The sequence below is a fragment of the Hirundo rustica genome, chromosome 4 (genome assembly GCF_015227805.2).
Source record: "Hirundo rustica isolate bHirRus1 chromosome 4, bHirRus1.pri.v3, whole genome shotgun sequence".
In the NCBI taxonomy this organism is placed as follows: domain Eukaryota; kingdom Metazoa; phylum Chordata; class Aves; order Passeriformes; family Hirundinidae; genus Hirundo; species Hirundo rustica.
In genome coordinates, this window is record NC_053453.1 from 52,837,659 (window position 1) to 52,862,931 (window position 25,273).

The 25,273-nt window shown below is 46.3% G+C and overlaps 1 protein-coding gene across 3 annotated transcripts in view; it reads right to left on the minus strand.

The window, feature by feature from the left end:
- CACNA1I (calcium voltage-gated channel subunit alpha1 I) overlaps nucleotides 1-25,273 on the minus strand; it is a 196,664-nt gene that overhangs the window by 164,578 nt on the left and 6,813 nt on the right. For 2 of the 3 annotated variants that reach the window (XM_040062451.2, XM_040062453.2), the window contains exon 2: nucleotides 18,218-18,519. The exons of the other annotated variant lie outside the window; for it this stretch is intronic. In XM_040062451.2, the coding sequence (XP_039918385.1) occupies nucleotides 18,218-18,498 (281 nt within the window). In that variant the 5' untranslated portion in view covers nucleotides 18,499-18,519. The remainder of the gene's footprint in view (nucleotides 1-18,217; nucleotides 18,520-25,273) is intronic. 3 annotated transcript variants of the gene reach the window in all.

A 25,273-nucleotide genomic window follows, 5' to 3' on the forward strand; every position in this document is an offset into this window, starting at 1 on the left:
TCCCTCTACCACCACTGCTCCTTCTTTAGACATTATTTCGCCCGTACTAGATGCTGAAGGAATAGTGACTCAACTATTGTCTCCCCATCAAACAAGGGGAGTGGAAGGAGAAAGTGATTTTGCAGGTGGAGGATGATTGTAGGCACAGACAAATGAGGGCCATTCTGGCTACACAGGGGCTCCTGTGTCACAGCAAGTCTTAGACAGAAAGAGACCATGACAGGTAGTGGGGTAAGACATTGGGCCACAGTCAGAGGATTGGAGTGAGCAAGTTGTGGAGGGACAAGGGGTAAAGACAGTGAGATTTGATAGGGCTGGTCCCCAGCACCCTGCAGTGGACAGTGTGGCTTACCCAGCTGTGGGGCCAAGGCAGAGACAGCAAAGGCACCAAAAAGTGTGAGATCTAGAGACAGCTGGATCACAAGACAATATGAGGTGGACAATGGTGAGAAAATTTTATGGAAGAGACAGAGCCAAGCAAGATGAATAGGGTTAAAGTGATATCCTGTGTCTTTTGCTTGCTCCTAATCTTTCTAGATAATGTTACCTGTAATATCTTGTAGTCAAGGATCTTTTGACACTTCTGCTACAGGACTATTAAGACATTCAAAAACAGCTGAAGAGGAAGCTAATTAACACCAGACCACCATAAACCCTGTTCTGTTCCTGTTTACCTTAGTGGAAGTGCTGCCATCCATTCTGTTGCCTTCAGTCAACACACTCCTGGCTTCCCAGAAAGTTCTTTCTCTCTCTCTGCTTTGTTCTTGCAGAAGCTGTGGCAGGTGTTCTCCCAGGCTCCCACAATGTGAGAAAGCAGCACATTAGCCTGGGGCAGCAGGTTCCAGGGAAGCTGTTTCACCCAACCCCTGTGGGGGACTGAGTTGCAGAGAGGCCCAAGTGGTGAAGGGTGCAGGAGCCAAGCAGAGCACACTATAAAAGGGGATAGAGCGCCTTTGCTCTGCATTGTTTTCAATCCCCTCACCATTCTTTCTTGCCTGAATGGAATTAGAGAAGCAACAAGGGAGCTTTACTGCCTGGCACACCATGGCAACACATCAGCTTTAAAGACGTAGCAGCTCCTAGGAGCACTAACACACTGCTTCCTCTCATCTCCCAGGTCCTCTTTCCTGTGCTGTCCCCATGCTCCAGGCTGCCTGGCCATCTCAGGAGGTACTTCCTAGAAGTTCTCCCTCACACAGCTACACAGAGGACCAGTGAAGTACCCAAATTGGGAACTTTCACAATGCTTGGACTGTTGCCTCTTCTTGTGGGCCTTCCTCCTCTTCCCCTCCAGCAAGCTCTGCAGCATGAGCATCCCCATGGAGCAGCACCTCACCGATGCACAGGCAGGAGCTAGGCACCAGCTCCTCTGGGAGCTCAGCTCCCTGCCTGCCACCAGAAAAGGCAGATGATGTTCTGCTTTGTCTCCTCTTCCCACTGCGCCTTTGTGAAAGCAGAGAAGTGACAACAGCTGCCTCCCTCTCTGGGGGATGGGGTGGGAGATATGAGCATTTGGGGGAATAGAGAATTAATCTGAACAAAGCACAAGCCAACTGAAGCCAAAACTCAAACTCAGCATGCCAGCTCAGATTTAATCTTGTTTCAGTAAATGCCTGGTTTGAACAGAAGCATGAAACCAGCACAGACACAAATGCTGTTCTTTATGGTATACTCACCCTGACCAAAACAAGAAATGTGGCCAAAGTTCTGCAGCAGAGAGCTTGGTCTCTGTTCTAAAATTTACACCCTAGTTTGAGAAATCCAAGAGGCCTGAACTGGAGTTAGCAAAGAGAACTCTGGAAGTCAGTGGAGTGGTGTGAGTTCATTAACCACAGCACATACAACTCAAATGCTTGAGCACCTACCTGCAACAAACCCAGAATCTTTGCAGGCTCAACACACCTTTCATGCAGCCAGCAGGCAGGGGCAGCCCTATGCTCACCTCTGCCAAAACAAGGCTCTCTCATTACCAGCCCATTTCCTGGGTATGAACTCTAGGTCCCTGTAGCACACCCCATTTTTTAACCAAATCACACCTCTCACCTTCACTGGCTGCCTGGATATGTCATCCTACAGGTAAGTACCCAGAAAGAGTTGGGAGGCCTTCACTCCCACCATCAGCACAATTTCTTGCACTGGTGATTTACACTGGGATTTCAGCACACCTGAAGAACATTTGGGGCTCACTGATTTTAACTGTCTCATGCCTTTCAGTCCCTACTCTCACAATCAGTGACCTCCAGATGGCATAACATACAGCAGGCCACTAGATTTCCACCACTATGACCTATTCTCTCCTACTAAAAACACAGACTTCCCTCTACCATTTGATCAGTAAAAACAAGTTTAAATCCTCACCTTCCCCTCAAAACCTTTTCAGTTCCCCCAGCATTTTAAACACCAGTGAAAGGCCCCTCCCTTTCCCCTGTATCCCTCTGGCATCACCCAGACAGATGCACAGGAAAAGGCACAGCAAGTCTCTCCAAGGGATAATTGCAGAGGAATTTACCAGAGGGTCAAATATTTACCCAAGACTCATCAATGCAAATGTTTTCTAATCCTCCTGCATCTTTCAGGGATGGCAGAGGAATGGTGAGTACACATCTGATTTATACAGATGCATATAAACTAGAGTAATAAAGAACTCAAATGATTTATTATGTTGTAATTGTATCACTTAGTCAAACACCTTTGTTGTGTATGTGTATGAATATAGGAGTTAATAGTATAAAAGCAATACATACGTTGTACTAACAGTTCTTACACTTTCTTCTGGCCAATTTTCAGTACATTTAGGTGATCTGACTATTGCTTGTCCACATTTCTACTGCAAGTGACTCTAGCTCCATGAGGTGCACAAGGCCTTCCCACAATTTCCAAGTACAAGCTTGTGCCTGAGGGCAGCGGGCATAAGCAGCACACTTGGTGAGGAAAGGGTGCAGAGACAAGCCTATAAATACAAACCTACTTGGGCTAAGCAGCAGTGTCTCAGAAGAGGTCGTTCAGCGGGATCAAATAATCCCAGGTCTAACTGTTAAACCCAGCAACTAAAGTCTTGGCATCAGATCCTCCACTGGGAATGTCTTTGTGTTCCTGAAAAGCTACCTGAGACCCATGAAGACATTAATCATAGAAAAGAGTAATCCTGAGTCCAGTGGGGAGAGGTGTCACAGCAGTGGATGAGGATATCCTTCACGCATACAAACAGGAATGGGAAATGCCGTAGGTACAAGACAAAGTCTCAAGTGCGTGACACTAATCAGCTTAATTGCACTCAAGAAGTACCCAGGGAAGTCAAGTGGCTGGGGAAGGAAATAATTACTTTTGTGCTCTCCTGCTCGATCTGTCTAACCTGTCACCTTTGCTTTCACTGATGGGATCACTGACATTCTCAGTCCAGTGGGAGACATCCCTGGTCATTCACCCACTCATCCCCTTGCTTCCACGCAGGAGGCATGCCTCTATGCCTATATTTCTAGGGATATCCAGCATCTTCACACTTTGTCAGCTTTGTGCCCTCAGTGACAACTTCCCCCAGGGCTGTGCTCCTCAGTCCCTAAGAAACTCTGCCCAGAAATGCCTTGACAGCATGTGTCTGTGCTCACACATTCCAGCATTTTTACCACCCAGAAACTCAGGACTGTGTCTCCCAGGTTGTGCACAAGAAGGGTGTGCCAAGTGCCACAGGCAAAATTTTGAAATGTAAAGCTCTAAGGCTCTTCTGTCCTAACATGACAAAATAGGGACTGCTGGTGCATTTAACTACTCTGCAAGAGACACCTGGTATTTATCCCCACTGCATCTGTCTGAGTAAAGGGGCGATGTTGGCACAGGCATTGCCTTCAGAGGCTTGCAGCAGTTTCTCTGCTCAGCCTCCTCCCCTCCCTCTTGATATTACAGGGGAAACAACAGAGGGGCCTGCCCCAGGCACAGTGCACAGTCTGGGAACAGGAAAGAAAATGCAGGGATGGCTCACCATAGCACAAGGACAAGGGGACACAAAGCCACATTCAGACAGAGCAGGGAGGAAGGAATCAGAACAGAAACACAGATCTGCAAACAGATCTGCAGACAGAGACTGTTGGCCAACACAGATGACAAATTCCCTTCTGTCTGTCCATAAACCACAACCATGCAATGGTGGCCTGGCATATCTAAAGTTTGCAGCTGTGGCATTTATGACTCCTTTCCAGGAGTAAAATTCAGCACCACACAACACTGAAGTGCCAGCTCGCTTCAGGAACCAGGGTCACAAGTATCAGGAGTTTCCTTAAGATTTGAGTAACCTCAAAGCTGCCACCTGACTCCTCCTCAGAGAGGAGGGTCCAAGCACAGACTTACTGTTACTTCTGTATGCCCAGAGCATGCTGAAAAGTCCCATGGAGCAGGGTATCCTAGAGCAAACCTCCCCATCCTGTTTCTGCCCTTGTAGCTCTCAGAGGATGTTCTTCAATGGGAAGTCCCCCTTCACCCAGGGAAGGGAGCCCATCTTGCCTTGTGCAATTTATGTATGATCTGGATTCATGTCTCACACCCAGACAGAGAATCCCTGATGTGACAGCTCAGGAAAATCAAATGAAGTGTCAACCCTTTTTCATTTTCCAGTAAAGTAACCCCCATATGGGAGAAAATACAGTTTCCCCAGACATCTGCTACACATTCCAGAAAAATGCATTGCAGACATGCCACTAAGTGTGAAATGGATTTTTAAAAGTCAAAAAGCTATTGGATATTTAAAGGATGTGTGACATATCACAATATGCTGTAAATGCATGTTAAAGAAATAACAGCACCTCAAAGCTACTGTGGAGGGATGCAATTAATTCTGTGCTTTGAAAAAAATCCTGGATGATGGTTTTCTGGAGGAGGAATTTTTTTTTTAAGTACCTACTTTAATAGTCAATTATTGCATTGTAGGGGAAACTTGAGGCTTCAGAGAGAGCTGACCTATATGGTGAAAGGCTGCATGCAGCTACACTGATAACACTAATTTTAATTAATCCTACCACAAACCTTTCTTCCTTCCAACACCCTGCCTCATTTGCTTAGAGCTTCATTTGATTGGCAGCTTGAGCTGAAACATACATAGCAGGTATGGCTGTTATGAGGAAAAACTAAGTTAAATGTCAATGACTACAAATAAAAAAGTTATTTTGACTATTCATAAGTGTCCCAGATGTTTTTCTGACTAGCATTTGCTGCTAAATGCCTCAAAACACTGCTTCTGAAAATCTGGGCAGCAGGGTAACCCAAGACCTCTTTCACTCATCCTTGAACAACCCATCCAAATGGAGATAAATTAGCAGCTGCCACAGGGGGAAAAATAAAAAAAAAAAAAAAAAGAAGTTGTGCTTTGAATATTTGAATATGCTCAGGAGAGACTGTTTGATGTGACTCAATTCAATAAATTAAGACAAAATTGAGGATGAATATGGAATCTCAGTTTCTGCCTCTCCACACCACCTTCCCATCACAACCTTCCATTGCACGTTCACTTGGTCAGGTTTGGTCGGTCTCCCACTCCCGCAGGATCCCTGCACCCACAAGGAGGGATGGCGTCAGTGAAGACATTAACGTGACACCTCTTTAGCCAGTGAACTTACAGGGGTTTGCTGGCAGCCGGGAAACAGAAATAAGAAGGAATGCAAAGCATGCAGGCTCTAGGATAGGAACAAGACTTCACCCCGCTCCATGGGGGACTCCCGTCTCACCCCTTCTTGCTGCAGGCTGAGCTCTCCAGTCCTGCCTCCACTTGGGCTCACTGCCCCAACCTTCTCAGCCAGCTTCTCCCACCCAGACCTTCTCCTCACCCACCCGGCTTACCTGCCCCTCCATTAGCCTCACCCACCCCAAACAGCCCGCTCTTCAGGCTGCTCCCTCATGCCATTGCTGCTCAGTCCCTCCACTCTGAAGGGCAGGTACCTGCTGGATAAGCTTTCCACTTCAGGTTTCTGCTGGCTGCATGACCTAGTGGCCTTATCTTCCTCCTGGGCTTCTCAGTTCCCCCACTTCAGCATTCTTCACCAGAGTTTTGCCCGGTCCTTGCCTCCCAGTCCTCAAATTAAGGTTTTATTAGTGGATAAAAAGACTATTACAATGGAAAAGTTGGATAGCTTTTGAAAACCATGCTGCTACTTCACGTAACAATGGAAACTCTGTCTTCCATTTCTTTGGTTCTATTTGTGTTCTGGCCCTTGTATGAACTGTGAGTGATTCTTCAGAGATCCTGCTGGGCAGGAAAAGAAGGAAAAACATTACTAAGTACCCAGCAAGGAAGAAAACCTATAATATGAGGAGTTTGTCCACACAGGGAAAGATAATAGGGTCAACCTACGAGAAAAAAGAAAATTGGGAAACTGTAGCATAGGATTTAAAAAAAAAAAAAAAAAAAAAAAAAGCTAGAAAACAGTGAGAAGATGCTGTCTCCAAAGGATTTTCCTGTATAAAACAAGTGGGATAACATCTAGAGCCTCCTCCACTGACTAAAATCCCACTTCCAGAGAGGGGTCCATATGGGAAGATAAGCACAGAGGCTGTTAAACAGTGGGTCAGCAAGTACAGAGAAGAGAGGAGAAAACTTCAAAGCTGGGAAGGATCCTCCTCCATCAAGAAAATTAATCAGAAAGCAGCCACAGGGAAAGAAAAAGGCAAGAAAAAATTGCCTTGAGAGAAAAAAATCCCTCATTAAGAAATATCACAGCTGGCCAGTGGCACTGAGCATCAGGCAGTACCAACAGCAATATATTATTGTTGCACTTCTATAAGCCTGTCTTTTTTAATATAACTCACTTATGACAAACATTTTCAAGGCCTGGCCTGAATCTCACATGTAGACAAAGCAGAGCCTGCCAGAATCACCTACAAACCCAAGAGATTTACTCAAAGCAAAAATTACATTACAAGTTGGTAAACATATGAATAAAAACAATTACATAAAAACTGCAACACATCACAAAACCTACTTTTCTCAAATATGTTTTAGCTTGATTATTGTTAGCAATTCTTGTTAACATCTGCTAGCTGGCTGGTAAATGATCTATAGAACATTTTGTAGAAAATAAGGACATGGTATTCTTAGGGGAACACTAGAGTGAAGCGTTCTTGGCTGAAAAGCAAGATACAGGTAAAGACAGGGAGCATTCCTTTTAGGGTGTGTGAATGATGGGGCAAAGCAGATTTGCCAAGTACTGATGTTTCAGTATGCTTCCAAATAATAAGCAGGGCTTAAAAGATGAGCAGATATTTTGGATCTTTGATGTGAGAAATTATCATCCTCTGCATGGAAGAAAATATTTCTCCACCCTCAAATATTGAGCTCCTACATCTTTCATGCCATGAGAGAGAAGAGCTGCTGTTTGTTGCAAACTGCCTGTTCCAATAGGGAGGTTAATATTTTACCATGTGCTTTCTTTCTTTCCTTCCCTTCTTGCCTGTTGAGGCAAATCTCAGAGCTAGCATTACAAGCACTGCATTCAGCAGCATTTTTCTGGATGAATTTGTACTGATGTCAGCCTTTTTCATCCATGACTCTTTGAGTAGAGAAATCCCCCAAGAAGTACATTTAGTTCACTCCGCCTCTCATTTGTAGAAGCATCCAGTTCCTACAAGCAGTCTTAAAGCCCTTGTAGTATTTCAGCTTTTTTTTTTTTTTTGCTACCCTGATGAGGTAGTAATAAGCAATACCAAGTTATTAAAGTAAAGATGAAACAGCTCTCACAAAGGTCCAGGGGTCAGGAACAAGGCTGAGACAGCACTGTTGGTTCAACTTTTGTAAGTGAATCCGTGAGCACCTTGCCCAGCTTCCAAGTTGGGGCACAGGGCCAGGAGATTGCAGCCACACAGCTCCCAGCCAGCATGCTGGGCTCACATCTATCTGTGCCGGTCCACAGGAGCCAGACCTGGTTAGCAGGGAATAGCACAGCACCAGCTACATCCCAGGGAAGGCCAGGGCCAGCTGATCCAGCAGCATCACCCAGGCTGGCTCAGGAGTCGTCACCTTCCAGCAGCCTGTCCCTGCCCCCAGGTAGATGCACCCATTGGACTCTGCTGCTCAGAAATGAGCTCAGTCCTCGCGCACACTGACCGTCCAGCACGGGGATGTCAGAGGTGCCACTGGCATGTCAGAGAGCACAGGAAGATAGCAGCTGACCTGGGCTTGGTATGTTCTAAAGGGAGATGGAAGCAGCCTGTGAGTACAAGGAAGAAGCAATCCCACCCCGCCATGTAGAAGTCCCCTCTAAAGATAGCAGAAATCTGCTGTTTTCACAGGTAAACTCACCTCTGCAGAGCTCTGGCCTTTTTCCCTCATTCTAAATAAGCCAATGAGTGATGTCCTCTGTTTAAATGCTACCTCCAAGTCTTCCCTTTAAGCCCTGACCTTTCACCCCAGGAAGCCTGATGTCCACAATACCAGCCAAGAGAGGCATTTAACAGAAGGAACCAGCTCAAGGGCAGGACCAGTCAGTGCAGACAGGCTGCTAGCAGCAAAACCCAGGAATGACAGCAAGGGAAATGATAAAAGAGAGGGGAAATGACAGACTGCCACAGACAGGGAGGAAAAGGGATAGAGAGAGTGGCTAGTCACAGGGGAGTCTGCAGAGGAACTGCAGGGCCTCAGAAGCATCAAATCACACTCAAGGAGGGGGAGGTCCTTTTTAGACTGGAGCACAGTAGGTGATGACGGGGAGACTGGGAAAGAGAAAACTAAAGGAAGAAAAGATAAGCAAAGAGTGTGATGTGTCATTAGCCAGGACAGATTTATCTTTCCTCTTGGATGAATTTCAGTACGTAAGTGTAAATGGCACCATTGTCTCAGGGGGACAGATAGTCCCCCACATCACAACTTTGCACATCCCCCATCCCACCTGAGGGAGTTGCTCCCCTCCCCAGTCTGCACTGATGCAATGGGCATGGAGAAAGCTGAAGAAGGGGAAGGCAGGGAGACCAAGCTAAGCTTTCCATCTCCGTCCCCACATGCTGACCTTGCAGTTAGGATGGGCAGGTGAAAGCTGTTCCAGCCACAGCACTGCACACAAACTCCACACCTCAGACCAACCAAGCCATCCAAACACCTATGCAGGCTCTCTAGCAGAAGGCCTACGCTGCCATCACACCACCTTCTTACTTCATCAGTCCTTGATGGCAGTCAGAGATCAAGCACTCATGCTGATTGTCTCAGCTGCCTTCCATACCATTGATTTCAAGGGTTTGCTGAGATGCCTGCCAAGGTCAGCAGGGATTTGCATCATCTGTTCTCATCCTAGGTAAACCTCCACTTATCATTTCCCACCTTCATCATCACACTTCATCTCTCGTTTTACAAGTCCAGCTGCACTCTCCTCGGCCTTCCTTGCTCATCTCAGCCTCATGCCCTGGATACTGGTCACAACTCTGATGTCTTCTCAACATGGAATAAAAACACCATCCCCCTGAGCTAGCCTCTCTCCTCCAAAGCTTTTACTGAGATGATTCCTTCTCATTTCCACAGCTGAGCCCAGAGAACCCCTCCAAGGAGGGGAAGCAGGTGGGGCAGCAGACCCTTCCTGGTGGAGGAGCACAGCTGACAGGAGGTGGCACAGCGCAAACTCACAGCCTAAGGAACAGCAATGATAAAGAGCAAGGCAAGGCCAACCCATCACCAGATCTGTCCCTCTGAACAGGCAGCCCCAGCTGGTGGTCCTTCCCACCACTCTCAGCCCTCACCCCATTGTTCCCACCAGCCAGAGGCTGTAAAACCCCATTTAAGAGAAGCACTTGTCAAGCAGGACCTCCTTCAGCCCTGCCCCTCAGCAGACAGGGAAGCACAGGAGACGCAGTGGCACAGAGATACACGAGGCACTCCAGGAAGGGGCAGACCAAGGTGCTCTGGGCCACCCAGGATCAGTGGGCAAAGCAAGCACAGGACAGAAGTGGGTGCAAGCTTGAGCCTGGTCCATCCTACACCAGACTAGAGCCTTTGTACACCAAAAGACAGTGCCTATCCAAAGATAGTGTTTTCCAGTACCATAAAAATCTTTTCAGCTTAGAGGTTGACAGCTTAGCAGGCTCTTTGCTCTTGTTTCTCCATAAGTCTGTAATGAGCAAAGTTTTTAATAGGCTCATCTTAACCATGCTGGGACCAGCTTGCAGGCCATTTGCTGCAGAGGAGCTGCAACTCTGTTGACTGTTCCTCACCTGAAGCAGCTCCTGCCAAGTTTTATGCTCACAACCTAGAGCCATGGGCCCTTTACCAATGGTCTAGGGTGGGAAGAGTGTCAAGTCCTCAGTTAAGCAGCTGGTCAATTTGTTAGTGGTTAATTTCATTAATTCACATTATTTTAACAAGACATGCAATTAGAGGTCTGGTCAGAGTATTTTATAGGTCTTGAACTCAAAATGAGCTTTTTTATTGTCCTTTTTATTCCTACAAGAGCCCCTTTGGCACTCTAACACACCCTGCTGCAGTATTCACAAAGGCTGAAAAAGGGAAACTGACCATTTTCCAAAAAATAAATAGTACTCACCTCCAAGGCAAATCCAGTGAATAAGCACAATATGCTCCAGAAAGGTTTTTCAGCATTTGATTCGGTTCAGCAAGGCACTCCTCAGAGGGGCAGGGATGTCCCCCAGCACAGGCACTGCTCCCATCCCTGCACCTCAGCAGAGCACACCATCCCTCTCTTCAGGCCTAGCACTACCAAGATACCCCAAGGCTGCCACAAATACATGGTGCTGTATGACAAGACAAGAGCAATCCCCCCAACCTCACCTGAAGAGCAGTGGCTGGTGCATACAGGTCTGTTCTTACTAGGTATAACAGAATAACATTGATTTATACCAGACAATTATATGACTTGCATCTTCTATGCTCTTTCCCCTGTTTCCCTGCACTTTCCACATTCGCTGGCCATAAATCCAGTGACAATACCAAGGCACCTCATCAAAAGTTGTTGCAGTAAGGGTCCTAGCCCCGCTTTCCTAAAGCATCAGGGCATAGAGTCCTACAAGGTCTTCTCTTGGGTTTGAAGCACAGGGCATTACAAACACACAGCGAAAATACCCCTCTCCTAAACCACAGGCTCCTCTGTACTTTGCAGTTAGACCTTCCTCCAACAGTAGGAATCTATCCTTCAATAACAGTAAAAACACTCAGAGCTTTGAATGAAGACAGTAAGGATGCACCATGAATTTTCAGCCTTATTTCTAATTTTGTTAGACCCTATGAACATTAAACCTTCAGTCAGAGCCCTGGTTTTGTATGTGCTGTTGTCCTGTTTCATTTCCAAACCATGGTCTTTGAGCTGTCACTATAAAAAAAGCCTCCAGGGAATAAGATATAGGGATGGGAGGCAGGAATTTATCCTATTTCAATGTTTGTGCGTAGATACACGGGGCCATCTTGCAAGCCAACCAAATTTAGACCTTATCCCTTTACATCTGCCCACTTGCCTGGAATTGCAAACATCTCACATACACACAACCCAGCCAATTTCTTACAGATCTGAAGCATGCAAATCCCCTTCAAACACACCCAGCCCTTCTGTGCTATTAATGAAAATGCACAAGTATAAATTCCATTTACACCACATCTGACTGTGCAAATGGTTCCTCTAAACTTCCCCTCATAAATTTGCATATCAAATGACCCACACTAATGGCACTTCCTTGTCACTAGTTTTGTGGCGACAACTTCCTTCCCAACTACTTGTGCAGGCCCTGAGCTCTATCATGCTTTCCCTGCCACCTGCCTACCAACCACAATCAGGAAGCAGCTATCCTAAGAAACAGCTGGAATTCAGAGAATTACTTTTCCCCAATCCAGAGGTGGATGGGGTTCTTCTTCTCCCACAAAACCAAAATTACCCAATATTTCTTTATGGAAACATTAAAATGTTCAGACTGTGCAATATCCAAAACTAAACCTGCTCCCTATACTTCCCTTTGCCCTCTTTTAGGGCATCTGGGAAACGAAACAGCATAGCAATCTTAAATGCAAATCCTACAGCCATCCAGAAACTACTTCCTTGCTAAAGGAAGAACAGTAACTTCCAGAGATCTGCTTTACCCTCCAGAGAGAGGGGTTCAGTTAAACACTCTGAATTTCCTGCTGAAGTCTGTCAAATATATACAGAGACCTTGGATGGTTTTCAGACAGGTAGAGTTAGATGGGGTAAAGCCTATCAGCTTTCCAAGGGGAGAATTAACAGGGAAATTAAAGACCAGTTTACAAGGGTAGGACATGTCTGCTTTAAGGCACATTGCTAGCACAAAAGGGGAGGAGAGCACTTGATGAAAGATTGATCCACTGCATTCAGTGCCTTCAAATATTAATCAAAATAATGGACAATTGACTTATTAGAAGTCACCCTTATTTGCTAATAGCAAGTTTCATTCCAGCAGAGAGGCTGGCAGAGTGGCAGAAAGCCCAGCAGAACCTAAAGCAGTCTTGCTCCCTCTTAAATCTTGAAAAGCATCTGGCACATGCCCATGGAAACACTAATGCCCCCAACACTGTACACCCATTGCAGACGTCTGGCCAACTGTTTCCCATGCAACAGGAACAACTGCAAGGTAGACTTCAAATGTTGTGGAGTGCAGAGGCGTTAGATAACCTCTTACAGAAAAAAACTGTTCATTTAGTGGAGCTTGGGTGTACAGATATGTTCTCCTTGGCTGGAAGGAGGGCACAGCAGCAACACCTGCCTGGTTACCTAGAATGATACAAAGCTGTCAAAAGTCCTCAAATAAATGCCAGACTCTTCATGTGTCTTCTGAGACAGACTTTTTAAGAGAGACAGGAGAGCTGCCTTTAAAATGGAGACACACGAACAACATATGCATTTTACTGTTTTTCAAATAAGCACATAAAAGCTGATGCTGATGACCTCAAGAGCAGAAAACCCTGATCCCTAGGTCCTCAAGAATGATGAATGCTGCTTAAAATTCATAAGCCATTCAATTTTTGATGTGTTTTTATACTTTCTGGTCACATTTCCGAGCTTCTCTCTATCTACTAGATATGCAGAAAACTATTGTTTTTATTTATATATATACACACACTTATGATAAAGAAAAGTAAAATTCAGGTGACTACAGGAGCTCAGGCCTTAAGACAGTCATCAACCACTACAAGATTTGCAATAAATTTGCAGATTATGCTTGTTTATTATATAACTACATCCTGCTGTTATGAATACTGTCCAGGGCTTGACAGTGTACAAATTTAAGGGAGAAACAAGTACAATATACTACAGAATCTGCACGTGTAACTTCACTGGACATAAATTAATTGCCCAAACTAGTATTTGACATGGGCATATTTTACATGTACAACACATTCCCCCAAAGCTTAATGAGCTACAGATTTGTTGTCCCCTTAACCACCCAGCACCCATAAAGCAGGTATCCTGGCAGCCCACAGTCCCCATGCACTGTGGCACCACCTGCCACCGTCACCAAGAAAAGTATCAATCCACACACACATTCTTTTCTCGTCCAACATTTGATTTTGCACTTGGCTCGCAGAGGGCAGTGCCAGCATGAAACACCACTATTGCCATCACCAGCCGTCCTATCATCCACTGAGTCAGACATAAATGATACCTATGGAACCAAGACAGGGAAGAGATGGGGAATAAATGTGGAGGTTTCCTCTGTTTCCAACTAAAATGCTTAAGGCCAGTCCTGTTCCTTGTGCACAAAGCACACAGTCCAAGCCAACAATGCCACCAGTGAAAGTTACCAGAAAGTACCTCCAGAAGCAAGGTGGGATATTTAGCAGCAAGTACGATGCAGGTACAAAAAGCCCCTGTTCAGTGAATTTTAAAGCTAATGAGCTACAAGGCAGCTCCTCAGTACATACAGTCATGCCAGCATTAAGAAGTCACCCTGCTCAATACTCTGTAAAACACAACTCCCAGTATTAAAAATTAAGTGTGTATATACGCTTTTGCTCATTTGGGACCTGACCTGCTGCTCCTACACCACTGAAATCAGCTGGAAATGTAACACTTCATGCTTGAGAGCAAAACAGAAGCCCAAATGGCCAACAACTTCACCAAGGGGTTGGTACATAAAGAGGAAGAAAATGACGGAGTAGTGAACTGCAGAGGATCCCTTTGTAAGGTACCAGATGGCATACACATTATTTAGTCCTAGACATTTTATATATTCATAAGATAAATGCTATGCAGTTGGTTTGGAAACACGTTTTTATGCTTTTCATCCTATTTCCCCATCTAAGCTTGACTTCAAATCCTATACCACAGAGTTTAGGTTTTATAAAAGAAAAAAAAAATGTTCTAGCCATTCTCAGAACCATATCTCAAATATTGACTGTATTAACTTTGTAGCTGAAACACCTCCATGAGCTACAGTTCCAAGCTGTCCAGCCTTCAGTTATCAAAGCGTAAATGAACCTAAACAAACCATCTGACTGGTTGCCCATGTGCTGCATCAGAACAACTCCTTTCTAATCAGGAGACAAGCCAGGTTTCAGGTACGTGTTTTGTTGCACTGCATACCCAGTTGATACAGCACTTACCTGTCTCTAATAAGTAAAAAGGATTAAAAAAACAATCTGCTTCCCAATAAACTAAGGTTATTCAAGCATTCACTAGTGCTTTATGTAAAGCTATCCCAAAACCATGAAAATCACCAAACTAGAAAGCATCAGGCTCCTTTTCACCACACACTACAACAGCAAAAAGCACAGTAAATACTCCCTTTGCGGACAAAAATCCCAGCTTTCACATGGTTCCTTAAAAGGGAGTTTGGATCTACAGTTTTTGCAATGCCAGCATCACACATCTCTACACTAATATGCTTCCAGAAGCAATATTAAAGCAAAGAAATAAGTGATTCTTTCTCCTATTACTGCAATGCAGCAAAGCAATATGGCAGCTGTTTAATAGCACATAACAAAATTGCAGGACTGCTCACAAAAGGAAAAATAATCTTCAGGAGAGGGGGATTTAAGTAGTTAGAATGCAATTACCTAAATTGAAATTTGGTGGTTAATGACCTTGTGCTTAAAAAATTTGTAACATAGTCCTTAACTATCAGAGCTTCCATTTTAAATCTCATTGACAGTACTTCCATAACAGTGATCATGAAGCTCTAGGCTAGTAAAAAATTCCACAAGGAGATTAATAGGCATTTAATTAATGCCCCATCTTTTTGCTGAATCTTCACAAAAGGCCAGATGTTGACCTATGACAGTGACCCATCATACCCCTGCTTAGCTTAAGCACATTGGAGACCCAATAGCTCAGTATAACAAGGATGACAAGTAGGCAAGCATATCAGTTCCTAGAAGACATGATTTGATTTTCATGGAAGTATCTCTTACGAAGGGTCTGATTCCCAGCCAGGCATCTGCCACCAGGCCGTGCAAATGTATCCTTTCTATGGTGCAGTTAAAAAGTGTGATGCCAAGAGCATATGATTATGTGTAAAAAGCCTCCAGAGTGCAGAAACAACCCCCCATTTGATAAAAGAAGAGAAATATTTATTGCATGAGCCCTTCAAAAAGTGGAGCATGAGAGGCTGAAAGGAAAACAGAGGAGGGTCTGAATCCTCACCTCTCAGTCTCCGCTAGTCATGTAACCTCCCAGTTTCACACCGCTGAGCTGAAACCTCAAGTTTGACACAACCCTTTCAAAAGGTTACCAGCAGCTCCAACATTGCCCTTCACTCCCTGGTGGCACCTGTAGCCACATGTAAGGTCATCAACAGGATGAGGCTTTTTCCTTCTTTGTCTAGTTTCTAACAGGAAAAAGTACTTTTCTACATCAAAGAGCACATTTGTCTGCAGATTAGGACAAAAGTAGCACTTAAAAACTAAAATTGCCCAATTTCTTGAATAATAGTTCCAACAACTTAAAGCAAACTCCCTGCAATGTAGTGAACTGGAGGTATTACATGATGGTCGCAGGTAGACGGAGACAGAAATCAGGACTCGAGTTCTCTTGGTGATAAGACACAGCCTGTTTTATTGTTCGGAACCTTCTTATATCAGGAGCTCAAAACTCCTGGCCCTAGACACTGACTGGTCTGAGTCTTAGCCCTGCCCAGCTCCTTGAGCAGGGATATGTCTGCTCTCTGGACTGGCTGTGATTGACTGAGGTGTCTGCATGAGCTCTCTTATTCACCCAGGGACTTCAGGAACAAGCCAGGTCAGCCGAACTAGACTTGCCATGACAAGATTTATTTTGTCTTAGCTAAAGACTGGCTGTGACATGGCGGAATTATTTTGAGTGACTTTTTATCCAGCAATAAGGACAGTCTCTTAGCTTCTTCCACTACAACCTCCTTCCCTCAACCAAAAGAAAGCCTTCATCCCAAATGCACGCCGTTACTCTTGTTTCATTTCCCAAATCTAGCCTTTTATCATGACACAAATGTCATGTGTTTTACTCTGAGTCCTGTTCTGAGTTCTGCTCTACCCCATGCTGGGACAAGATTCCCAGGACAAAATAACTAGCACAGACACACAGTGATAGAAAAGCAATGCATAATTCAATACAAAGTTTTAAATTTTTATAGAGCAACCAGTAGAAAGGAAAGCAGAATATCTAAATCTCCAATCTCAGCCACAACCTATGTTTGAGACTGCAACATCTCTTCAGTGGCTTTTGAACTTTAAGACAAGAGCTCAGAGCTCAAACACAAACCTTTACCTACACTTGAAATTAAAACAAATCTCATCCATTTAAGGTCAGGAGTTACTGCTAACACTACTTCAAGTCCTCACCCGGGGTTTGGCTCTTAAGCTGAAAATACTCTTGGCAATATTTTGCTAGTCGCCACTGTATGCCCGGACATTCAGATTTAATATAGAAGCCTATACATCAAAACCAGAACTTGCAGCCTTATAGATAATGCCCACCTAACTAAGAGCTAAGAAACTTAGCTGCCACTTGAGATTTCTAGCTAGAAAAATGTTCACATAAAATCTCAGACCAACCTCTCTAATGACTCATCTTCTCCATTTCCTCCACACCATCAATGAAGCCACAGTTCAAGGAACAACAACTCTTCTCTACCTGGTTTTTATACCACATCCGGCTCAGGAGCCACAGAGCCCAGGAGCTGGCAGTCTCCTGGAGATGAGCTGTGTAGGTGGCCGTGATTTGCACTGAGAGGCTGCAGGGGTCCTCCCACCATCAAAGAACTGAGTGTGAGTGATAACACATGTGTGTGATTGCTGACCATGGAATGGAGGACATGCCTATGTCCCAGAGATCTCTCCCAGGGTCTGGGGAGCACACACTCTCCCATTCATTCCTGGCCAGAGATCACAAGACACCTGCAGGACAGTGACATGTACTAAATGGAAAGGCAAGGGGTCACCTAGGTTTCCCTGCAATCAGGGTGCAGAACGAGTGGTGGTTCACTCACAAAGGGCAAGGCGAACTCTCAGTAAAGCCTGTATTTTCAGACACCTCTACTGTTCACGGCAGTCTGAAAAGTTCCTGGGCTAGCAAATCCTACTCTAACCCATGTGAAAACAGAGCTGGGAAGGGGAAGAACAGGCCTTTCTAATGTACCTCTCCTCACACCTCCACTCTCTCTGCTCCTGGTCCATAGCAATAGGGAACAAAGAGACATGAATCCTCCTACGCATCCAAAGGAGATTGCTTTGTTGTAGAAATCGCACCCTTTTTACACCTTTAATCTCTACCCAACATAATTGAAACCAAACTGAGGCCTAATAGATCTTAACAGAAACAGGGCAGCCATTGGCTGCCTCAGCTGCAGTGCTGTTTTCCACACATCCTACCACCCAAGCAGCTTCCCGCTCATACGTTGTCCCGCATTCCTCCAGCCAATGACAGCCTCACTTCCACCGCTGACTGACTCTCAGCTGACTCTCTCCTTGCTCCCAACGGGTCTCTCAACCCTCAACCAACCTTCAACCACCCAGCCTGCAGCTGTGCCTTTCACATAGGGCCTTCTGGTGAGCCTTAAATAAACACTTCAACAAGTATAACCCCATACCCTACCCCAGTCCCTGTGCCTGTCAGCAGCTCTTTCTGAAGTCCCTTCTTCTGTTATCAATTTCTTTTGATCACACACTAAAATAACGAAGCACAAGCCATGAACAAAGAAGGTCATGAAATATGTAATAAAAGGTATTCCTTACCTGCAAGGCACCCCAGGAAGGCAGGATGAGGGGAGAATGGGACAAGAGGGAGCCAGAAGTGGGGAGGGAAAAGGGGCAGATCAGAAAGGATATGGGTTGCACACCATTTTGATACACCAGCTCCGTGGGCTGGTGGTCTGCTTCAAGCAGAAGAAGACAACTGGGGCCAAGTCTGGGTAGGGGACATCAGGATCCGGAGGTAAGGTGACTTCTTCATCCTCACCCAGCTCCAGAGAGGACGGTGGCTGCTCCGATGGTGTTTGTTGCTCCGAGATCCCCGGATCCACAGGCTCCAGCGGGCAGATGGCAGAAGTGTGAGGGGGCTGTGGGCCTGCGGGCCAGGTGGAGGGAGGATGGGGGATGTACTCTGCCATGCCAGCCACAAATGAGAACCCCTGGAGAGGAAGTGAGAAAGAAAAATTTTAAGTCCCACAGGGAAGCAGCAGCAAAAGCACAGCACATCTGTGCTCTCCTAGCAAGTCCAGAGCAGACGAGAGCTGCAGGACTGACGGCTCTTACAAATGATAAACCACCTGGTGCTGACGCAGTTTTAAGCTCTCTTCTGACAGTCACCCTCTCCACCAAGACTCCTCTAGCTACTCCTCTCATCACTGTTTAAACCATGCCTGTAGCCCCTGAGACACCCTGTCAGAGTGCTGCACCATGTCAGAGGATGGTGCCAGCTCTTTTGGAGGCAGCCTGAGCACAATAACAGAGCACAACGTTTTGAACAGTACGGGCCCATTGTGACACAAGAGAGCTATCCTGCCCTTGCAGTCCCTAACAGACTCCTGCCAGCTCCAGGTTCAGCTTTGCTGGCCCAGCTCTCCCATCCAAGGGCACTCTGGGCTAACCCTGTGTCACGACATCGCACGGGCTCCATCAGACTGACACTGACAAATGCATGTCAAACCCATACACGACAGTCACTCATTCAAACAGCAAGCTGTAACACAAGACAGAAGTGGGATTAAACATTAAGCACCTTTTACTCGAGCTTGTTAAGTTCTCCTATGCTGGAGCAGTGGAAACACCATGAACATGAGCTGCAAAAGTTATTTCACTAAACAGCATGGTCAGAGAGCATGTGTGGGCATGAGAAGAGCTGGTCTCAAGCTCACTGGCAGCCTGTGCTGGTTTTGGCTGGGAAGGGGTTAATTTTCTTCACAGTAGCTGGAGTAGGGGTGTGTTTTGGATTTGTACTGCAAACATTGTTGATTATACCAATGATTTAGTTACTGCTGAGCAGGGATCACAGGGATCAAGGCATTTTCTCTTTCTCACATCACCCTACCAGTGAGCTGGCGGGGGATGCCTAAGAAGCTGGGAGGGTTTGCAGCCAGGACAGCTGACCCCAACTAACCCAAGAGATAGTCCATATCATATGACATCATTCTCAGTACATAAAGCTGGGGGAGGAAGAAAGAAAGGGGGACATTTGGAGTGATGGAGTTTGTATTCCCAAGTCAGTGTTATGTATGATGGAGCCCTGCTTTCCTGGAGATGGCTGAACACCTGCCTGCCCATGAGAAGAGCTGAATAAATTCCTTTTTTTGCTTTACTTGAGTGCACAACTTTTGTGTTACCTATCAAACTGCCTTTATCTCACTTTTTTTGCCTTTTTCTCCCTTTTATGCTATTGATTCTCCTCCCATTCCAGATGGAAAGTAGTGAGCAAGTAGCACTGTGTGGCTTAGCTGCCAGCCACTGTTGAACCACAACATTTCTGTGCACTGCAGAGCACCAAGCTTTTACTAAAAAACATTGTTTTGCTGCCTGGGTGCTGTCCATTCAACAGCAGAGAGGGAGTAGCTTGTCAAACTGAGGGGAATTAAATAAACTCCAAGGCTTGGCTTTGGAGGGGTGTTACACAGACACTCTTAGAAAAGAGAGCTTGGCCAATGACTGCCCGATTTCTTCCCTTCACTCTGTTGGCATGTTCAACCACCTGGAGTGCCCATGCTGCAAGTACAGATTTAAAAGCCACACAAGAGCCCTCAGACACACTGCAGTACAGAAAGGGATGATGAGCAGCAGAAAAATTTGTGTCTGTCAAGACCTCATCTCCTCACATACTGGCCACAGGTTATCTTTCCTGGCACTTGTCTCAGTTCTCTTCACTTTAGGATCACAAAGCCCATGAGCAGCTCTGTTGACACGGCTCTGCCTTGGCAATTCACCCTTGACATTTCAGCCTGTGACCCTTTTGATGCTCAGACTGCTGGATCCATGATCTTCAATGCTCTCCACACCACTCATCTGTCAGGCTTGCCAGCCACTCCACCTTAGGCTGCAGTGACCCATCATTCCCAGATGAGACCCTGAACTTCTGCCTATCCATCCCGTTTTCTCAGCCTCTCGCTTCCAGCACACCCTTTTGAATCAAAGCTTTGCTTGTTCTTCAAGGCTTGGTATTTGTCAGAATAAAGGGCAGCAAGTGCAGGGGTTTAGAAAGCAGACATAGTGTCCCTTAGGGGACAACAGAGAGACTCTTCAAATTCATTATCCCAAAGGCCTACAGCTATTGGAAAGAACAGATACCATGTCTTCTGACTGGCTTTGGAATGCTGTTCATAATTTTTTCAGTCCTGTGAAAAAAATTGCCAATGCATCCTTCTCACCATCTATCACTGCTGTTTTCAAAAAACCTTTCAGCTTATTTTTGACTCTGGGCACCCATGCAACTACTTGTACCACTTTTCCTTTCCCTGTTCCTACCAGCTTCTCATTGCCTGCTCTGAGCTGGCTCCCTTGCAGACTATTAACATGTGGTGGCTGAGCCCAACTTCCCTTCCATTACAGCACAGAGGAGAGAGATTAGCAGAGACAGCCAGGAGGAATCACTTATTATGGTGCTCAGAGCATGCACACTGATGAGGGCATGACAGTTCCAAACTGCAGCGTACAAAGCTTCATAATTACCAGTACAACTGAGAAAAGGAATAGGAGAAACAAGCTCATCAGCATTTTCCTGCTTTCCCTTCAGCAAGCATCCAGGGCCTCTTCTCCATCTCACCACTGCTAAGTGCAGCTGGGACTTAGGGATGCTTCTCTGCCTGTGTGAAACACACATGCACAGACTGGTAGTATGTATATCACAGACATTTCATCACTCTAATTTGTGCAGTTCAGATTGACTTATTAGGGCTCATATGGATACGGGGCCAAGTGAATCCATTTGGAAGTCTTGAAGCTAAATACAGTCCTTGAATGATAGCTGCCCCACTGGAGATGTGAGTAATGCCCATCATCTTCCTGAGATTAAATCCTGTTCTGCCTCCCAAGGCTGTGATCAATATGTATTCCCTGCATTAAGCAGGATTAATATTCTGTGTCAAAAGACAGAGGGGGGAAAATCAAGCAGTGGGGCACTTCTGAGCTCTTCACGCATTCAGTCCTCCCATCTCAACTTCAAAGAAGAGTAGAGTGTTTTTTCTGCGAGAGATAGGTCCAGGGTTGTCTCCACTACCATTTCAGATGTGGAGGTTGGAATCAGCTATTTCCCCTATTTTGGTCAAGCTGCAACTCATGCAATACTGCTGTTTACTCTGGGCTTGCAATCACTGGCTTTCCCTTGCTACAGCATTGCTTTGTAACTTGGTTAGAGTCAGCCTGCTGCAGTATTTCAACCCAGGGGAGTCCTGTTTATATCAAAATGAGGAATGAGTTTGGCAAATGCATTTATCTGCATACACAGAAAAATGTGCATCGATAGAGAGGATACCTACCCAGATAAAAGGCAGCTACAGTTACACTCAACAGAATTCTGAATCTCCATAATTTGTCTTTGGGATGCCTCTAACCTCCCCTTTGTGCAAGTGCAGCTTACTGTGGAAAGGGCAATACAAGAGGACAAGGATACAAGACATGGTTATGGGGTGGCCAGATGCATGTTCCTCTCTCTCAGCCTTTTGCTCAGGCAAGCGTAACCCCAGCGGGTGCAGCAGGCCAGACCCATCAGAAAAAATCAAGTCCTCCCCACTCTGGACTTATCTGGCCAAATGTCCCCCAAATACACAAAAACATTCCACTGCAAAAGTCACATACCAGCAGAGGAGTGATGCTACACCAGCTGCACTTCCCTCCCAGGGGAAGGGAAGTTATTTGTGGGCTGGCAGCTCCTCCTGCTTCTTCTCGCCCTGCAGAGCCTGTGCCAAACCCTTCTGTGGAGCCAGGTCTTAAGTGTATACTGTCCATGCCCAAGGACCATTTAAAACCACCACCATCCTGAGCTGAGCAGCTGCTGGTACTGCATCCAGCACACACACCTGCCCTGGACATGTGTGCTGGCAGAGAGCTCACTGCCTTGGCAAGCACAAGGGAAGCTGACAGCCTCTGGCTTAACCCTTCCCCAGAAGCACATAGTCCTGCCAGACTACTGAGGAGGAAGAGAGAAGGCTACTATAAAATAGCAAGAGAAGTTATGGACTTAATGAGAAGTGGAAATTGGTTAGGAATAAAAGAAGAAAATATCACAGTGCAGGAGAAGTGGTGTAGATTAGGAGTGTCTGTCCAAGAAGGCCGATGTCATCTCCTGGCATTCATTGCAGAGCTCTCTGTTCAGACACACTCCCCCTTTAGGGCTGCAGCCAGCATCCCAGGGCTGTCAGTGCCATGACCTGCCATGAGCGAGCCAGTCCAAGGTATCCTGCAGGCACCACACTCCAGCCAAAGCAGCCTCCCAGCTCCTCACTGCCCCCTTGGCAGAGGAACCAACAGGGGTCATGAGTGAGGCAGGGCTGATAGGACCTTTACAAGGCTCATGCAGCCCCTTCTGGACTGTTACAGCTTGACGGTGAAAGGGCCTTTTGCAGACAGCCAGGTGAGGGAAATACTGGAGCGAGGTCCCCAGAGCACTCTCCCAGTGCTGGAGGGGATCTACCCAGAGTCCAGCAGGACATAACTCCATTCTCATGTGGGACCATCCTCAGAGTTCACCTTCCCCATCATCATCCCTAGCCCTGGATCGCTTGCCAGCCCACACTGCCTCAGAGCTGTTCCTTCCTGCCTGCACACTGCTCACACAGACAACACTGGGGTCCACATCAAAACTGGAAGTGCAGAGTGTATTTCCTTTAAGAGCAGCTCAATGTACACACAGCACCTCCCATTCTGAGGGCACACAAGTCCTTTCCAAACTATCCATCGCCATCCATCACTCATTACTCAGATGCAGCAGGAACCACGACAGCCACTCTGTCCTGCTAACACCATTGCAGAAGAGGGACAAAAATGACAACCTCCAGCTGGAGTTGCAGGGGAGAACAAGATGGTCCCAATCAGCTGCAGCAGCACCTGAGGCACACATATTTATTTATTTAATTATCCTCTCCAAACATCCATCCAAAGCTGACAAGCATCTGGGGGCACGGCTTTTGCAGCCAGAGTCGTACAGGCCCAGACTTATTTAAGAAGGTCTCTGACTGTGCTGCGTATTTAGGAATGCATGTGGGTGACCCTGTTCAGCAGCTGTATAAGTCTCCTGGGGTGCTCTGCTGAGCACAGTGGTGAGCCCGCATTTGTTTGTTGCTATAAATGGCAAGCGTTACCTTTGATGCATGCGTCTGGCTGCAGGGATGTGTTAGTCATACAAGTTTCACATTTGGAGCGTTTGTCATGGTACAATTAATTAGTGGTACCCAGCTTCCTCTGTGTTTGTGTTCATCTGGCACTGGCATGTTTTTCTGCCTGTTTGTGTGAGACAGTATCTGTTCTCATCTGTGTGTGCGTGGGGCTGTATGAGTGCCAGTGAGGAACAGGGTCACTTTTCTTAGCACTTAATTTGAAACAGGAGCTTTTACATCTCCATCATCTCAACACCTCCAAATGCAATGGGATGTAGCAGAAACCCAGCAGGGAGCGTTCCGAATGGTGCCCAAATGCATTGCTCACAGATGCTGGTGTTCCCACACACCAGTGAAGCACAACATCCATGGTCTGCACCAGAGCCAAGGTCTCCCAGCTTCCCTGCCCTGGTCAAATGCCCATGACATGATGCTTTTCTGCTGCTTGCTGATTGATTGCTGTGCTTTCTTTCCAAACATGCTACTATCCTCTGCTAGATTGGCTCGAGCGCTTGACAGCTTCCCCTTTTCACCCTGGTCATTTTGCATGCTTCCTCCTGTTCAGGACAGGGAGCAGAAGAAATTCCTGCATCCCACTGAGCAGGGGAAGGAGCAGTCGTCTAGCCAGCACAGGACAAAATAAACAAACTATCTGTCCTGAAGCCTCAACAATACCCTGCCTTCAACCTGTACTGCAGGCAGCACTCTGCCGCTGTAGGAAGAGCAAGCCCTGAGCCCCTGGACACTCCCACCCCCATCATCACTGTCAATGTCCAATGTATCATTTTCCTGTCATGTGGCTGGGATAGACCCATCCTGTCCCTACATCTGGCCCCTGCCCCTGGCACAGCAAAGTGGGGATCTGCTTACATTGCTTAGAAGCCTTTGGCCAAGCCATAGGAGATGTTACAGAGGCCAGTAAAAATTTTGCTGGAGAGATGAGAAAAAAAAGTAATCAACTGGAGAAGAAAAGGCATAGGAGTAATTTGGTCACTTTGGGTGTAGGCAATACAGAGGAGAAAGAAGTTTCCCACTGGAAAATCATTACCTGACCTTAGCCATGTGGAGTGTCTGAGACCCAGAGGTATGTGCTGCTGAAGATCCTGGCCTTATCCCACTGCTTCCCATAGAATATGCTTATTTGTTTTCAACAAAGCATATTCATTTTTGTTGTTCCAAATGAACAGGCCCTAAAAATCTCCTTCTGGGGATGACACCATACTGTAACAGATCCACCTATGTGGAGACTCTGCCCCAGAGTCGGTGTTTTCCCTCTCAAACCTGCCTCACTCTCCCCCTGCGCTGCTTCGGTCTGCACAGCTCCCAGTGGTTCCTCCTTCTCCCTTGCACATGGACACCTTTCACATGAGAGGATTCCTGTCATGTCCGCTCACTTAAAACCACCGCTTAGCCAAGCCGCTCATCTTTAGCACTTAATCCTTGCTCTCAGATTAATCTCCTTCGCTCGGCGGCAGTTCCGCGCGGATCTCGCTGGAAGCTGCCTCTCGCCCAGCAGCGCTGTGCCGGTCCTGGAGCGCCAAGTGCCGCCTCCCCGCAGCGCTGGCGCCGGGGCCAGCCGCAGGGC